The sequence below is a fragment of the Hermetia illucens genome, chromosome 1, assembly GCF_905115235.1.
Source record: "Hermetia illucens chromosome 1, iHerIll2.2.curated.20191125, whole genome shotgun sequence".
NCBI classification, from domain to species: Eukaryota; Metazoa; Arthropoda; class Insecta; order Diptera; family Stratiomyidae; genus Hermetia; species Hermetia illucens.
The window spans coordinates 35,058,144-35,077,431 of NC_051849.1; the positions used below are offsets into that span (position 1 = coordinate 35,058,144).

The 19,288-nt window shown below is 44.2% G+C and overlaps 1 protein-coding gene across 1 annotated transcript in view; it reads left to right on the plus strand.

Annotated features, from left to right (window-relative positions):
• LOC119649000 overlaps positions 1–19,288 on the plus strand; it is a 92,971-nt gene continuing 73,683 nt past the window's right edge. Inside the window, exon 1 of the mRNA XM_038050945.1 lies at positions 1–1,081. Within this exon, the coding sequence (XP_037906873.1) occupies positions 916–1,081 (166 nt within the window). The 5' untranslated portion in view covers positions 1–915. The remainder of the gene's footprint in view (positions 1,082–19,288) is intronic.

Consider the following 19,288-nt stretch of genomic DNA (forward strand, 5'->3'; position numbering starts at 1 on the left):
ACATGGCGATGGTTGTGTGAATTTCTGTCTCGTCTTGTTCTCAGATTGCCGCTCGTTAGTTCACCACACGCGCCCGCTACCTCCTACAAAGGCAAGAAACTAGGCTTTCCCGTCTCAGCCGCAAAAATCACTTTCCGCCTCGAAGACGTTTCGTGCTCAGTGACCGGAAGTGCTGTGTCCGTGTATCTGCCTGACAACCGCCAAAAAAGGACAAGTCAGTTCGTTACTTTTTTGGGATCCTGTCGCGAGGATTTGTATCGTGACGTTTTCACTTCCAAGTTGACTCTTACGCTTTGCGCTCACGCCGTTTTCCCTGCCGTCGTCATCGTGCCCGTGTTTGCCTTTCGAAATCCCCCCGGCCGTCGACGCTTGCAAATGTCAATGAACGACAGCTGATTGTGTCAGGCGCTCCTTGACGTTTCGTGTACCTGTTCAGGTTGCTCGGGTGCAAGTCAGGTTTGTGGTAAATTCAGGTTCAGTACAGCAGCGCGAAGGCGAAAGGTGGTACATTGAGAACGCAGTGCCAATCAGAATTAGCTTCGTGTGGGAATCCGACTCTGGCTGGCGTTACGAGTCTTTTGTGCGTGTTGCGCCGTGAATTTTGGAACCATTTTGGCCGTTTGTGCGCGTGGAAAGGAAGATAATTGTGCTGAAATCATTGTCGGAAGTGGTGATTGGTGCGGAAAAGAAAGGTGAAAGAAGTGTTGCATAAGTGCGGACAGCTCGGTCGCTAGTGGACCGCGCCGCTTGTTGGTTACTTGGTCAGTTTCGTGGTCGGGATTCGGCTGCGAGGCGCGCAGTTTAAACTGGTCGTTCGGTGACTAGTTGCCCAACCTCCGCCAAGCTATCTACTGTCTACGTTGGACTCTGTGAGTCTCAGGTCGAGGAGTCTTCGTCACCGCCAGTATCGTCATCATGGAGGCTATGGAATATGAAATGGCCCGCAACATGACGCTCCTCTTCTTTTTGGAGCGTCTGCTGGACAAGGGCGAGCCGCGCACAGTTCACGATCTCTCGTGCCAGTTCGGCGCTAAGGGATTTACTAAGGAAATGCGACAGATCGCGGGGGGCAGCCAGTCAGGTGAGTTTTTCTCAATGCCATGTCGGGTCCCGAGAACTCGAGAACGACCGCACATACACCTGCCCCATTTAAAGTGGTTTGCGATGCCCGAGCTCGATCGAATTGTTGAGGCGGTCCCGTTGAAGCATTCGATCTTCCGTTCAGCTCGGCACTCAGCATCAATGGAAGAACGTTTTCCGAGGAATCGCTCTGTGCGGTCGAGGCATGCCATGCCCTGCCAAAGTTGGACGTTGGAGTCCACAACGGAGAGCAAGAATTTCACCGATTTTAGTGTTGCTTTCTGCTAACTGACTTTGTTGATGATGATGAGGTGAATCCAACAAAAAACTGATGTTGGAACTGTTCATTGCAGGCTATTTTGTCGATTGTACCGTAAGCTGGTAGCAGCACTGTAGATTGATTAGAATAAAAAGGTCTGCAAAGGCTAGTGTGGTATTTAACTTCCATGCGGAATTACCATTGAAGGCGTTTAAGTAGATTCTTAGGATTTGTTGTGAATTCTCTTTGTTTCCATGGAAAATTTATCGGCTCTTGATCGTTTGTAGGAATTCATTCATTTTTATCTATGGCAAATAGTAGATTTGCCAATGGCATGTTAAGAATACTCTTGAGCAGAATGAGGATTCTGGTCTACAAAATGTTGTCTACTGAACCCCTCGTATTTTACGTAGATCAAGTTTTCGAAAAAGGCTCACAAGTAAAACATGACATGATTCAATCGTGACCAGTTGATAATTTTGTTCTCAAACCAAAAATGGCAAAGATATAAATTTTTATTCCAAGTCGTGTCATTGTTTTGCGTGGGGTGGAACAGGCAAGGACGTTGTCTACTCTTCGCGTTTGCTTCAGTGAAGATTGCTGAAGTTTGAGTTTTTTTGTTAGCCAGTATCAAAAGATACTCAAAGGGTAGTATAGGTCCCAGGGCGAAAACGTGGATTGGTACCCACGATGGAGCATAAAACCTGGCAAACGCCTTCTGAACCAACACTAACAGCTCTACTACCAAACCCTATCTCTAGCTGCAGACAGAGAAGGATGAAGGCGAGTCTCCCGCGCCTAAAAACGGGACAAATTGTACCAACTGTTCCTCCGGGTTGGGGTACAGCTGACAACCTTACACGGAATACAACTTGTTACGAAGCTACAACAAAAAGCCTCGGATTGGACGGATTACACAATGACAACGACAACGGAATAACGATTTGCGCATTTTCTCATGGAACGTGCGTTCCCTGTACAGAGATGAAGCTGCTGAGCAGCTACCCGATGTCCTGTCGCAATATAGAGCCGATGTAACAGCGTTGCAGGAGATGCGTTGGACAGGGACCGGTTTCTTGGAGAAGAGTCGCTACACCATATATTATAGTGGCCATCCAGTAAACCATGTGGCCGGAGAAAGTTTCTTAGCCAGCCAAAAAATGAAACCTGCTGTTATCGGCTTTGAAAATATAAGCGAAAGGCTATGCACTCTGCGTTTGCGAGGCAAATTTAAAAATATACACACAGGAGACCACAGAGTCATAGAAGGATACCTTCTACGAGGAAGTAACCCTCGAAGCCTGTCCCAGATATGATATCAAAATCGTACTTGGGGATTCTAAGAGTCAAGAAGGGACGGAGCTCGTATTCAGGTGATACGTTGGCTCTCATAGCTTACATCGAAATACAAATGATAACGGACTGCGGATTATGCAATTAACAGTGTCATACGAAATGGTTGTTGGAAGTACCTCGTTTGCGTGGAAAGCGGTCCACAAACAAACGTGGGCCTCTCCAGACGGGGCCACTTTCAACCAAATTGATCAAATGTTGATCGAATGCCGCCATCTTTCAGCCTTGATGAATGTCAGAACATATAGTGGGGCCAATATAGACTCGGATCACTATCTCGTTGGCATGGTGCTCCGAGCTCGAATAACAACACCACCCAGAATCTCCTCTGAAAATAAGGTGACAGACAGGCCTCCGCAACACCTATAAGAGGGAAATGGATGCCGCAATAACTGCAGTCAACAGAGGACCTGGAGATGAAGCATCAACAAATTATCTACACAATCACCTGAAGAACGTTATCATTGATACGGCCACAAACATACTTGGTCCCAGCCGCAAAAGGAGTCGGAACGGCTGGTTTGACGATGAATGTAAGCTAGCAATGGAACGGAAGAATGCTGCATACCGAGTAATGATGCATTCTCAAAGAACGCGCCCATGCACGGAGACTTATCACGAACTTCGTCGAGCGGAGAAGGGACTTCACAGACGGAAAAACGAAGCTTGGGAGAACCAACAGGTCTGTGAACTCGAAAAGTACAGGGAGCAGCCGCATCAGGTGCGGAAGTTTTATTAACAAATCAGCAGGATGAAGCCTTATACACCTCGATGCTCATCCTGCCGAGACAAAGAGGGAAATCTGATTTCTGATAGAATAGGCATATTGGAGCGATGGGTTGAGTACTTTGATGAACTACTGAACAACCAGAACATCGGCGGGTTGGTGGTCCAAATGCTGCCGCCACCAAGTATAGAAGAAACAGTCCGTACAATTCATCGGCTTAAAAATCATAAGTCGGCAGATACCAATAGAATTACAGCCTAATTGCTTAAATATGGAGGCGACCAATTACACCAAGCGGTTCATCAATTTGTGGTCAAGGTGTGGGACAGCGAATCAACGCCTGACGACTGGCAAAGAGGCATTATCTGTCCCATACATAAAAAGCGAGATATCAGTGCAGCAATTATAGAGGTATCACGTTGCTGAGTACCATCTATAAGGTATTCTCAGCTATCTTGCTAGGTCGGATAGCCCCATACGCCCAGAATATCATTGGCCCATATCAAAGAGGCTTCACTCCAGACAAATCAGCAACAGATCAGATTTTCTCTGTGCGGCAAGCGATGGAAAAACTGTTGGAATATGGACATCAGTTGCACCATCTTTTCATCGACTTTAAAGCCGCCTATGATAGCGTAGCCATGATAAAACTGTACACGTCCATCAGAGAATTTCGGTGATAAGACTGACTAGGCTGATCAATGTGCGAGGTCAGATAAAAGCAACAGGATTACTGTCAAGACCATTCGACATCAACAACGGTCTACGACAAGGGGATTCCCTATCATGCGTCCTATATAACCTGGCCCTGGAGAAAGTGATCCGTGATGCTGATGTAAATGCGAGCGGTATGATCCTCTTTAAGTCCACCCAACTACTGGCCTATGCTGACGATATCGACATCATGGAAAGAACGACCCGAGACGTATAAACTGCCTTTATCCAGATCGAGCAGGCGGCAATTGGCGCGAGATCTTGGGCTGCACATCAATGAAGGCAAAACAAAATATATGGTGGAAAGGTCAGCACCGAAAACCAACCAACCAACAACATCAAACCGCACTGGTCAAACGGGAAGAATAAAGATAGGAGACTACAACTTTGAGATCGTTGATAATTTCTCCTATCTAGGGTCGAAAATCACAACCGATAACAGCTGTGATGATGAAATCTGCGAACGGTTTTTGGTAGCCAACAGAGCCTATTTCAGCTTACAAAAACTGTTCCGCTCGAAACGTCTCACCATAGGGCAAAACCTGAATGCCTGGAGTTCCTTATTAAGGCAGGCCTAGATAGGATACCGTTTGTTGCGTCGTTGATGATGATGATGAGTATCAAAAGAAAAAATTGACGAAAGTTCTTCTATTGGTTGAAACTATTTGTTAAAAAATAACAAATACTCTATTTCGGGAATCTACAGTCCCGTTCATCAGTGTGCTTTCTTCTGAGAACACTAATGGCGAGTGCAAATGATTTCCGGAAAACAATTTTGAACAAAAATTCTCCTCCATCTGTTTTTTTTTTTCATTTCCGCAAATTATTTATTCCTAATTGCCCCTTTATCGCTTGTCTTTTCTGTTTAAAATATGCGGTTGATCGGGAGATTATGGGTCGCTAAAGAACTTGAGGGCGTGAGAATGTTCAAAACTCCACTCCAGGCAGAGTTATGCCTGACATAGGGAGGTTCCGAATGTTTGTTGGGCCATCGATCTGTGCATGTAGCTATCGCAGTTAATTCGACGACATAGGCCTGATTATTGATATTTCTTTTCACGATGATAATTAGGTAAAAACCACAAAAATTCAACTCCGCTAACACGAAAGACAATCTTTTCTTGTTTGAAATCGAGAAACTAGCTGAGAATAGGACATTCAGTTTATTGGTTGCTGGAAATAATCAGATTCCAACAATCAGCTCCAACTGCTTTTTTTGTTATGAAAAATGAAATAGGGAAACTACATGTCATTCATGGGCTTCTGTCAACATAGTCTCATGGAACCTTTAGTTAATTTGCTGATGCGCCATAAAGTTTTTTTCGACTGTAATTGACAGTTTACGAGGCTAATTCTAGTCGTTTGCGGGAGGTTTTGATTTTTTTGTAATCGGATGGCTGAAGTGGTTAGTGCACTGCGCTGTCCTAGCGGAAGATCGCGATTCAAATCTCAATGGTGGCAAAGGGATTTGTTACCGTGACTAGATTGTCGGATACCAGTCGACTCAGCTGAGAATGAGTTCCTAAGTCAAGTCAGGGTAATAATCTCGAGTGAGCGCAGTGTTGACCACACTGCTTCTTACAGGGTACTGTAGTGTACTGCTACGGTATTGAATGAAGTGTTCTAGCATACTTCCAAGCCTGATCCAATTGGATCGTTGCGTCAACGATTATTATTATTTAATTTTTTGCTTCAACGTGGATAAATCAAATGCTTATAGTGAGCGAATGTGTTGTGAGGGGTTTCACAAACTAAAGAACGATAAATTTGAAGGAAGGTGGGCATTTACCGAGAATGAGGAAGACAGGGTACACCTACTTCTCAGAACTCATTTCTCGGTGGCAGGCGACAACATTCTGCCTGACACCTCAACAACGAATAAAAGGGGAAGAAAGGAGAACTGGAAACTAGCAAAAGAGGTATGCTTAGAAGCTAGGCTAAGGTGGACAGTGGGAACTTTTAAACCACTGAAATCTCCCGGAGTAGATAGCATTTTCCCAGCACTAATCCAGAGAGGCCTAGAAATTATCTTAGAGTCTCTTCTGAGGGTGGTAAGGGGGAGCATAGCACTGGGATACATACCAAGGGCATGGAGATGGGCAAAAGTGGTCTTTATTCCGAAAGCGGGTAAAAAAGATCTTTTTCACCCTAAATCTTTCAGACCAATTTGCCTAACATCGTTCGTACTTAAAATGGTGGAGAAGGTCATAGACAACTATATTAGAACTAACGTTCTAAAGCGTAATCTCCTGCATCACTGTCAACACGCTTACCGAGCAGGACGGTCAACTGAAACTGCTCTGTATCAGCTGACAGAGGTACTACGGGATGCCATAGAAACAAAAGAAATTGTATTGTGCGCGTTTTTGGATATCGAAGGAGCCGCAAGGGAGTGGGAAACACCCTGGCATTCTGGATGGGCAAAATGCTAGGAAGCAGGCATATAGAAGTATCGACAGGTATAAATTCTATTGTCATGAATACTACTCAACGCTGTCCAAAGGGCGGGGTACTATCGCCGCTGTTGTGGAGTATGGTAGTGGACGAACTCCTGGACGTGCTAACAAATACTGGAATACAAGTCAAGGGTTACGCGGACGACATTAATTTAATTTGTAGGGGCAAATATGAAGATACCCTATGTGGTAGAATTCAAACTGGACTAAGAGTTACTAGTGCCTGGTGCAGGAAGGTGGGACTGCGGATTAATCCAGCCAAAACAACCATAGTACCATTCACTAGGAGGCGTAAGCTTGATCACCTGAGAGCCATAACATTACATGATATGGAAGTGAAACGAGAAACAGAGGTCAAATATTTGGGTATTACGCTAGACCAAAAATTACTCTGGAAGAAACATGTCGGAAAGCCACGACGGCTCTAATGACTTGTAGATCCATGTCAGGAAAAAATGAGGTTGCAGCTCGAAGATACTATTTTGCGTATATACTGCAATAATAAGGCCAATGATTACCTATGGAGCGGTAATCTGGGCAGAAAGAACCGAACTCAGCACACAAGCCAGGGAATTACATAAGCTCCAAAGGCTGGCTTGCGTGTTTATCAGTGGGGCAATGAGGACATGCCCAACGGCATTCCTGGAGGTCCTCCTGGGATTTACCCCTCTCCATCTGCACATACAGATGCAGGCAAGGGGGGCAATACTCAGGATGGCCGGTAGTATCAGTGAGGCGGAGAGCTGCCTAAATCGACGGAAGATTGATATTATTTCTAGGCGGTATCCCGAATTACTGATACCAAGGGATAACATGACAACGAGGTTTCACTTTGATAAGAAGCTTGAAACACGTTGAAGTAACAAGGCAAACTGGCAGAGTGTGGTTGCGACATATGGCTTAAACCAGCAACTGATTACTTGGTACACTGACGGATCGCTCACAGTAGAAGGAGCAGGTGCTGGTATCATTGGTCCAAGAAAAATTTACTTTGAGCCAATGGGCAGGTACACTAGGACAGGCGGAAATATACGCCATAAACAAATGTGTCTCCTTTAATCTCCAAAGGAACTACAGGGGCAAAACATTGCTATTCTCACCGATAGCCAAGCAGCGATCAAGGTACTTAGGTCCAACCAGGTGAACTCTAAACTGGTGTGGGAATGCCTTGAGAAACTGAATACACTTGGCTCGTCCAACAAGGTCTGGGTACTTTGGGTTCCAGGCCATGTTGGGTTGAAAGGTAACGAGGCAGTGTACGAACTAGAGAAGGGAGAGAGAAGGGAGCAGGGACGCCTTTACACGTGTCAGAACCCTTCCGTGGAATCGGAAATGATTTCATGGCTATGACTCTAAGAAATGAAGAGGAACGGTTGGGGAACTATACTGGACGGGCCTATCAGAGATGGAGCAGTCCAGGGTGCTTATTGGGGGATACGAACCCATGGGCACAAAGCATTGCTTAAACTTCACCAAAAAGAGCCTTCGAATCATAGTGGGAATTCACACTGGTCATTTTCGGCTGAGCTATCACCTAGGGAAGCTAGGGATATCTACGGACACTGCCTGCAGGTTTTGTGAGGAGTATGACGAAACCTCTATACACGTCCTGGGACAGTGTCTGGCACTTGTGAAAAGTAGGTCGAAGGCATCTGGGAGAACACTTAATAGCAAATGCAAAGCTGAAAGATCTGGAAGTAGGGAACATACTAAAGTTCCTGACGGTTATAGGCCTGCTTGAGATACTATGATCAATAGGTACACTATAATAAGTAAAATGGCGCAATGGTTTTTTAAGGACGCGGTGCAACTTTCCCTTAACAGAATAAAATAGGGTCAAAGCTCTTAATACAAGACAATGATCTTGGCAGTCCTCATGTATTCCTCGGAGACTTGGGTTCTTAGCAAGAAAAATTGCAAACTCTTGGCCGCGTTCGAGAGAAGATGAGCGATTCCGTAGTCTACATAATGACGAAATCTATAAGCCATACTTTAGGAGTTTGTATTCTTTTATAATTCGAAATAGGTTTCTGACATGTTTTTCGTATTTAACAAAGTTCAATACACAATTTCAAAAAAGTACTCCTATTATAACTCCGAGATATTAGAAATTATACTGATTTCCGTCCGTAACTATTTTCTTTCTGCACAAAACTCGTTCTTCTCACAATGACTGCCAACTGTCTTTTTTTCTTATTATTATCATTTTTTCATCTGACGTTTCTCGTCATCTACTCTGTTCTTCACTCTTGTAGCGAGGTCTGAACTGAGTGGAGAGCGCCGGTGACGTCATCTGTCCACTGGTATTCGCGACATTCGAAATAAATTTCGAATGCCGCGCCACAATACCATGACCGTCAGGTTGTGGATAAAATCCGACTCAATAGGTTGCGGTGGGCGAGCCACTTTGTCCGTATGGATGTGGATGGTCCAGCCCGAAAGTCTATAAAGGCCATATCTATGGTACGACCGAGGAATGACAAGGCTGGAAAAATCCACAAATTTTCAGTTATCAGAGCCTTGGCATTCGATTTTCCATCACGATAGACAGAAGCCTCTCCTGGAATGCATTCTGTTCCGCTGGAATTCTAAACAATAGTGTGAATCATTCCTCGTCTTTTTGCAAGCGGGCTTGTGACCGTCTTTGAAAGTGTTGAATGATAGAAAACTGAGAAAGCCGGAATAAAGTGCTATCTGCTGCTATGTATGATTCCAAAACATAACTGAAGGAAATTAATTAGTCTTATCTTTGACAACTTAAGCAAATCTTCATACATAGTTTGTGACACATTTATAATCTTTCGCTCTTCGTATAAACTTCCGAAAGTTGCTGATTTTTGCAAGAAATTAGAAGAATTCTAAGAAGAGGGTTAAAATGTGCAAATTTATCTTATATATGAATTTAAAAGCCTTGATACTCAGATCAACCGAACCACAACTTTGAACGAGTGTATCCACCTTCCATTCTTGCAAACGTCTCCCAAATTTCGTTTATCATTATCTAGAGATTATGTCCAAATAAGAAAGTGTCTGCTTACATAACTAAAAAGGCAATAAATTTCTTGAAAATTGTATCTGCACTTTCTGTCTTACATCAGCAATGATTGACTGAATAACTTTGATGGCATTGAAAGTGCATATGGGCCCGGTCGTCATATCAGCAAAACAAACTTGTTATCTGCAGTTGAAACGATCAAATGGAAATTTCTAACTGGCGAAAATTAGTCAAGGTGTTCCTGGCAATTATATCACCCTCGGCGCTACCGTTATTCAGGTCAGCATTTATCTAGTGTGCAGGCGAAAAGTCTGTTAATTTCTTCCGTAAGCAGCCGAATAAATACAAATTCACGGCTCGAACCGGCTGCACAGCTCTTCGCCATTGTACTCGTGTTTCTCTCTAGTTGAATGCGTTGAGCAAATTTTGCAATGAATAATCAACAAAAGCGAGCCAACTTGAACGTTCATGCTTTGTGAGTAAGAGTTCACTCCGCCGACGGAGTCAACGCAATCTCGCCACCGAGCAGAAGAAAGTGCAAAATAGATAATGAAATTTACATCGCACGGTGGCGAACACTTTGCCAATGACATCATGAGGAAGTTATGTAGGGTTGATGAGAATTTGGACTAATGGAGCTCGGAGGGTACTGCGAATCTTAAATCCACCCGCAAATGGGAGTGATATCACCAATTTACCAAGCTGCTTCTGGCTCATGCAAGAGAGGGGTCTGCTTTCCAAATCAGGAAGCGGTCTGTGCCAATCAGCCTTGAGTAAACAGAACACCAACAAGGGAATATATTTTCTTGCTTTTTCGAGAATTCTCTCACTAATTATCTTTCGAACTAACAAACAGGTCAACCCAGAGTTCACGTACACTTTCAAGTGGAAGCGTCCAAATCACAGCTAGACAGAATGCTCGGAACTCGTGACGAAAGTTGGATCACTCTAAACAACTCAATACCTCCAAGTCAATTACGCTTCGTACTGGGTTCCAACGAAGCCGGGGTTAATCCCATTAAATTACGTACGAAAAGGTTGTGGACAAGACATCGAGTGTGAAAATCACCAATAAGTAGCTCAGTTCGCTCAAGGGGCAGATGGCAATGCCAATTAGTCCGATTAGGGCAACAACTGTCCCAATTTCGAACAGAAATCCTTGGATTATCATATTTTGTTAAACTTTTCCAATCAATTGAAAGACAGTTGGAAGGCCTCAGCCATTCATATTGTACGCCACATCGAACCGCATCTACGTGACATCATTTCAAATATCTGATCAATTTAACTTCGCTTGTCATCAATTCATTGTGAGAAAGTAAGAAATTGTATTTTCTGCTTCCACCTAAACACCTTTGACGCATATACGTGTGTTCGCTACAGACAGGTACATAGGCTTCTTCTACCTTGGAAAAGGAGTACGATGAACATGGCGTTTGGGGAGTTGGTACATATTTCACGGGATTTCTCCCAAGGATTATGAATAACACATTTGTAAAGGTTTTTCTGTGTGTAATCGAAGGAATTGATAGGTATCCTGAACTGGAATTCGGATTGGAAGTATATCAATGCTGAAGGAGGAGGGTAATATATACATCAGGAAGCTTTTAGGATATTAAGGCTGTTAAGCATAATATTAATCTACAGTGCCCTGGGGAATAAGGAACACTTTCGCATTCGATCCGCATGGCTTCATGAGACATAGGTGCGAGAAATACATCTTTTAGGATATTAGGTACTGATAGAGGAAATTACATTAGTGACATAAAGTGCCGAAATGTTTTTGAATGTAGTTTACTGTGTGATCAATTCCAAGTCAGGAATAAAAAGACGAAGTAACCAATATTATTGTTAGTTTTGTATATATTTTTTCCAATAGCTTGATCCTTTAGTGCGGTTGGAAACGTTAAACCAATCCTGTGAGGGCTTTGATTGATGTTTCCTTATAAATGCAATGAATTGTTGACGAGTTTGCCCGGTATAGTTTCCTCCACCGTTACTTTTCTTCCCTGAATATTAACAGCATATTTCGAGCTGATACGGTTAGCGAATGAACCACGCGGCGGTGGTTCGAAAAATTCCGGTCAGGCGACGTAAACCCTCAAAGTGAGGCACGTAGACATCCAGGACCATCGATTGACAATGACGAGCTGCGTTTGCTGGTCGAATCCGACACACGTCAGTCTGTGGGACACATTGCAGAGAAACTGGGCGTACACTATTCGACAGTTTCCCGGCACTTGCAACAACTTGGAAAGGTGAAAAAGCTCGACAAATGGAAGTTCCGCATGCCCTTACAGAGCAAAACACGGCGCTTCGAATGGAAATTTGCATAACTCACCCGCAACAGAAGTGATCCCTTTTTGCACAGAATAGTGACATGTGATGAAAAGTGCATATTATACGACAATCGTCGCCGACCAGCACAATGGCTAGATGCTGATGAGCCACCGAAATATATGCCGAAACCGAGCCTCCATCCGAAGAAGGTAATAGTGATTGTTGGGTGGTCTACAGCTGGAGTTATCCACTATTCTTTTTTGGCACCTGAAGAAACGATAAATGCACAGAAATACTGTGCCCAGCTCGAGGCAATGCACCAAAAATTGAGTATTCAACGGCCGAGATTGGTCAACAGAGACGGTGTGATACTTCTTCACGACAATGCACGACCTCATGTATCCAGAACAAAGATTCAAAAGTTGAACGAATTGCAGTATGAGACTCTGCCTCATCCACCATATTCACCGGATCTTTCGCCAACCGACTACCACTTTTTTAAGCATTTGGATCATTTTTTGGCGGGAAAACAATTTAGGAAAGAAGAGGCTGTCACTGTTCGACGAATTTATCAACACCTGACAGTTGGACTTCTACGAAACTGGCATACATGCTTTTGAATCTCGCTGGGAGAAGTGTTTTGAATCGACTGGCACCTATTTTGATTAAATAAATAAATGTTTGTAAGCTTGACAGTTGTTTCAGATTTTAGTACCAAAGCGGCCATTTCATTTGCATTGTCGTGATAGTTTCCTGGTGTTGGTTCAGGATCTGGTTTCCTTCGATGTCGTTGGCCATCGCGTAAGAAGATTCGAGTGAATCGATGTTACTAATAGATATGCTGGTAATTATCGCAGGATCACTATCTAGCAAAGTTGAGGCAACAGCACTGTTTGTAGATTCATTTTTTAAGGTTTGTGTAAAACAAAACCTTATTAAAATCAGTTTACTGTCTGTCTGTCTGCCCGTCGCGCGCATTATAGAGATTTACACCAAATTCGGCGGAAAGGTGGAAACTGTGAACGCTCACGTATCCAGTGAGTTATATCATTCTACGTCGAATTTAAGGGGGGGGGGGTCATGCAAAAAGAGAGTGTAAATTTTTTCTTCATCAAATATAATCATGCGGGATATCAAATGAAGCCGGGCCCAGTTTTAACACTAGCTGGAAAGGTGAGGAGTAAAGGAGATCAAAAGTGATCATTTCTTTAACGGACCCATTCTAAGAAACAACCCAACCGAAAAATCTGAAAAAAATCAGGATATTGCCACTATATGGTCTCTAGGCTTCGAAATACCCTTTATATCTATATCTGTTCAAATAAAGTTAACAATAGTATGTTACTATAATTTTTACTAATTGACTGAAAACCCCCCTTAAGTAGAATCACCAATGCAGCAATGTAGGCTATAGTATAGAGCATGATCCTGCCAAGTTTGATGAAAATCGCACTATTACTAATAAAGTTACAATAGGTCAAAGTTGCCGTTTTTGGTCAAATTTAAGACTTTCAATGTTATTGTCACGCGAAAGTGTATATTCTCACATAATATATGTATATATAATATTACGTGCTAGGTCCTAATGGGACAAATGCACACTCATATGACTTTATAAAAGAAATACACAAAACCTTTCATACCTGAAGCGTCCAGCTTCCGGTTTCCCGACTTGTTGACGTGCTGCATTGAATAATGGGTTGCTGAGATATTGACGTTACTGCTTGCACCTCTTTGTCACGTGATCGTTGCGGAGTTTGGGGGCGCTGATTGCTTCGCCTGGCTACCTTGGAACGTCCCTTTTTATATGCTTGCGATGTAATGCTTATATCAACGCCTGTGCCTAAAGGGAACAACATTTTCATTTTTCGGTTAGATATAGACAGGTGTGATGAAATGGATGAGACGGGGCCATTCACATTCTCCGAAGTCCAATTACATGATTTCGCGCCTTTGATGGCTTCGGTATTGAATCTCCGGCCGTACCAACATATACCCTTGGAGCGAAGATTTTTGGAGCTTTGTACGCGACTTGGACCGACTTTATCAGTTACGTTGGCTGCGATAAAGGGGAAGTTGTTTGGAGGTAAGCAATAGAGCTGCCCTAAAGTGAAAGATGAGGTGGCTGAGGGCAACCTGATAACGAAGAAGCTTGTTACGATTCTGCTGAGGAGTGGAGCTTCAACAGAAGTCATGGGTGAAATCATTAGAGGGATCATTCTCAAGTTTAGCAGCTCGCTCCCCAGGATGGCCGAAAAGGTTATCATGGTGAATGGTAAAGTGGTGGGTTGAATGTGGAAGTGGCTGTGGCTCAAAAGCTTGGGTCGAGAGTCATAGTGTATGACGTACATTGCTGGGGTAGCACGGATGAGTTAATGCACTAGGTTCGCGGCAACCACTTGACGGACCACATATCCCTAGAGCGGTTTAGGAAGAAGTCAAAGATTTTTAGCCACCCAATAAGATGGGGTTCTGAGGCAATTAGCAACGCTGCCATTGAGGTCACACCCGCAGTAATCGCCAAGCCAAGGGTATACGTCAAATGGTTTAGCTATTGGCTCAGGTCGCAAGACCTGCTCCCTGCTTGTTTCAGGTGTTTAGGGTTTGATCACAGGGTGGCGCACTTCCGTCTGCGCTCGTTGTTCGTAGAGTGGGCACATGGGGTCAAGCGACCGAGTATATGCTCTGGTCGATGCTGTGCCCCATTTGTACAACAAGTATGGCCGTGGCTAATTTCCGCCACTGAGCGCCATGCCGCTCATACTATTGGGGTTAGGTATGCTGCACTGTGTAACCCGGGGGCCGTACCCCTTAGTTGCGGCAGATAGGCCTCACGTCCAATGGTATGAATATATTAGTTATCGTTTGTCTTTGTAGAACATAAACTCATAGTTTCTCCTTTTTGCAAGTAGATTTGATTTTAGCAAATAAGTACTTATTTCGGGAGTTTCTTACTTCCTGCTTCAGTGCTTAATTACCTATGAATACTGAAAGTGCACCCAGTATAAACCAGTACCGCTATACTAGTCATGGCAGGTCTCTGATTGTGATCTCCAAATCAATCCGTGCCCGAAGAGGACCGTGGAATTATGCTTAGACGGCAGGTACTCACGTTAAATCGGCAGCACCTTCAGTACTTTGTATCTGCATCCCTTCTGACGATATCGAAAATATCAAGGGAAATTGCATTCGCTCTTAAACAGCGATAAGGCGTCCTGGTAATTATAATGTACCTACTACGTTTAGGTGCAACAGTCGACAGAAATTCCAAGATGTTTCTTACTTCTTGGTTTCTCAGATGTGTTTCCCTACTTTGCAGAAATGATGGGCGTTGCCACAGAGTATTTATGTAGATTTCATTGTTTTCCCTACAGAATCTGCAGGCACGAGGTTCACTTGGCCCCGAAGGCTTTGGTAAATCCCTAATAATGTTCTCCTCTATACAGTTCCTTTGCAAATTATAGAAGGCACATGCATATGGCGTTTATTTCCACTTGAAATAACTAGTATGCTTATCCACTGATTCCAAGCACTCCTTGGGTCTCTGCGCCTGATCAATCTCCTGCAAGAAATCCGTTAGTATACTAGGTAGTTAGTTGCTGGTTTGAACAGTAGATCACTCTTATACTCTCCCATTCCGCCCTCTTGTTCAAGTGTGCTCCAAGTTTTTTATCTTCATTCTCATGCTATCCTTCAGTATCAGTAATTCGGGGTACCGCCTAGAAAGTATCCCCTTAACTATAGACTTTTTTTCCGTGTGTTTTATATAAATTATAGAGTATAGTTTGGGAAATTTGTCAACTTCTGACGTTATTGGGTAGTTATAAGGGGTAATTTAAGGCTTATAATTATGTCAAATGCTGGTAACAGCTCTTAACGCGGCCATTAAGAAAAAATGCCCTGAGTTTACATATAGTCATGGGACACATATGTATAATAGTATGTGTTGTTCATAAACACCGGTCTCCTAGATTGGATCTCCTGAGCCAAACCCGCCTGGAGACGGCGGGGAACCAGAGTGTAATGGGGACGTAAACCATTGATTGTGTGAATTCACTTATTTAATTCCCTTTCTTTTGGGTGCTCTAGCTGCAATCAAGGTGCGTCTAGGCTTGGTTTCTTTGCGGTAGATGGCATAGCGCCCATTTTGTTTAGTTCACTTTTACTGCAGCGGGTAGATGGAAGGGAGAGCATACCGCGAAGCTGATTAGGGGATAGTGCCCCTAACGTCAGCGGTAACTCGAAGTACAACGGAGATGCTTGTATGTCGCATTAGTATTTCGTGCGAACAAAAGCTTTAGTTGACGAGCTAAATTAAAACGCTTTGGAGACGGAACAAGAAAACGCCAGTTTTCGGCGGAGGACTTGTGTTTTTGTGAGATCGTTCTGGAAACACGCTGAACGAAGAAGTGAGTTGTTTGAAAATAGAAATGCTGGTTCAAAAAATTATTATGAAAACTGGAAGAGGATGACGAGTTCAACAGTTGTTAGGAGGAAAGGGATTTTACAAATCCAGGTGAAAAAAGATTTCGATAATGCATTCCCCAAGGAAGAAAATGGGCCTTTATTGAATTTTAGAATTCAGATCAATTCAAATTAACAAGAAAGCTTTGATTATAACATCACGAGAACGTGAAATTCAAATCGATATTCGATCGATAGGGTAGTATAGGTCCCGGGGCGAAACGTGGATTGGTACCGACGATGGAGCATAAAACCTGGGAAATGCCTGCTGAACCAACACCAACAGCTCTACTACCAAACCCTATCTCCACCTCCACGTGGTGACCGCTGGGAGCTCTTTTTTGACGAAAAGCTGCAGACGGAGAAGGATGAAGGCGAGTCTCCCGCGTCTAAAAACGGGACAAATTGTACCAACTGGTCCTCCTGGTTGGGGGTTGGGTAGGGCTGATAACCCTACACGGAAAACAACTTGTTACGAAGCCACAACAGGAACCTCGGACAGGACGGATTTTAAAACGACGGACCCGGCAACGACAACGGAACAACGATTTGCGCATTTTCTCATGGAACGTGCGCTCCCTGTACAGAGATGAAGCTGATGAGCAGCTAGCCGATACCCTGTCCCAATATAGGGCTGATACAACAGCGTTGCAAGAGATGTGATGGACAGGGACCGGTTTCCTGGAGAAGAGCCACTACACCATATATTATAGCGGTCATCTAGTAAACCATGTGCTCGGAGTAGGTTTCTTAGTCAGCCAAAAAATGAAACCTGCTGTTATCGGCTTTGAAAACATAAGCGAACGGCTATGCACTCTGCGCTTGCGAGGCAAGTTTAGAAATATAAGCCTCATAAACGTTCACGCCCCTACAGAGGAGACTGAAGAGTCGGAGAAGGATACCTTCTACGAGGCAGTAGAACGAACCCTCGAAGCCTGTCCCAGATATGATATCAAAATCATACTTGGGGATTTTAACAGCCAAGTAGGGAAGGAGCCAGTATTCAGGCGATACGTTGGCTTCCATAGCTTACACGAGAAAACAAATGATAACGGACTGCGGACTATTCAATTAGCAGGGTCACACGAAATGGTTGTTGGAAGTACCTGGTTTGCGCGGAAAGCGGTCCACAAACATACGTGGGCCTCTCCAGACGGGACCACTTTCAACCAAATTGACCACGTGTTGATCGAACGCCGCCACCTCTCAGCCTTGATGAATGTCAGAACATATAGGGGGGCCAATATAGACTCGGATCACTATTTCGTTGGCATGGTGCTCCGAGCTCGAATAACAATACCACCTAGAATCCCCTCTGACAATCAGGTGAGAGTGAACACTGAAGCCATCCACAACACCACCCTCCGCGACACCCATAAGAGGGAAATGGATGCCGCAATAATCGCAGTCAACAGAGGACCTGGAGATGAAGCATCAACAAATGATCTTCACAATCACCTGAAGAACGTTATCATGGATACGGCCACAAACATACTTGGCCCCAGCCGCAAAAGGAGTTGGAACGGCTGGTTTGACGATGAATGTAAGCTAGCAACGGAACGGAAGAATGCCGCATACCGAGTAATGTTACATTCTCAAAGAACGCGGGCACGCGCAGAGACTTATCACGAACTCCGTCGAGCGGAGAAGCGACTTCACAGACGGAAAAAGGAAGCCTGGGAGAACCAACAAGTCTGTGAACTAGAAAAGTACAGGGAGCAACCGCACCAGGCGCGGAAGTTTTACCAAGAAGTCAGCAGGATGAAGCCTTATACACCTCGATGCTCATCCTGCCGAGACAAAGAGGGAAATCTGATTTCCGACAGAATGGGCATATTAGAGCGATGGGTTGAGTACTGCCCATCCAGATCGAGCAGGCGCTGATTGGCGCGAGATCTTGGGCTGCACATCAATGAAGGCAAGACAAAATATATGGTGGCAACGTCAGCACCGAAGACGAATCAACCAACAACATCAAACCGCACTGGTCAAACACAAACACGAAGAAGAATAAGGATAGGAGAAAACAACTTTGAGACCGTTGACAATTTCTCCTATCTAGGGTCGAAAATCACAACCGATAACAACTACGATGATGAAATCCGCGCACGGTTGTTGTCAGCCAACAGAGCCTATTTTAGCTTACAAAGACTGTTCCGCTCGAAACGTCTCACCATAGGGTCAAAGCTCTTACTGTACAAGACTATGATCTTGCCAGTCCTCATGTATTCCTCGGAAACTTGGGTTCTTAGCAAGAAAAATTGCGAACTCTTGGCCGCGTTCGAGAGAAGAATCCTCCGAAGAATTTTTGGCCCCCTACATGAGGATGGACGATTCCGTAGCCTACACAATGACGAAATCTATGAGCGGTACCATGACCGCCCGGTTGTGGATAAAATCCGACTCAATAGGTTACGGTGGGCGGGTCACTTAATCCGTATGGATGAAGATGATCCCACCCGCAAAGTCTATAAGGGCAATATCTATGGTAGAAAAAGAAGACGAGGCAGACCCTGCCTAAGATGGAGCGATGGCGTGGGTCAGGACGCCAGACAGCTTTTAGGGATATCGAATTGGTGGACCTCAGCGCAAAACCGGGATGTCTGGAGTTCCTTGTTAAGGCAGGCCTAGACCGGATACCGGTTGTTGCGCCGTTGATGATGATGATGATTCTCTCGCCATCCTGAGTGTCTAGTTTATCGTGAAGATTTTTGTAATGGACAGTTTGGGTGACAGCGATCGCGTTCTTAGCCTTCCGGTTGGTATTATTATAAATTTGCCAATTGGCGAGCGTTTTATCGTCGAGAAACTTATGATAGAGGTGTTCCTTTTCAAGGACCTTCATTTTGATATAGTCATTCCAAGGCCAAGTATCTCGGTTGGTGTACCACCTGGTTTGGTGACCCCGAGGATTCCAGAAGCCGCTTTGTGAATCGTGTCTTTCATTTGGTTCCACGATT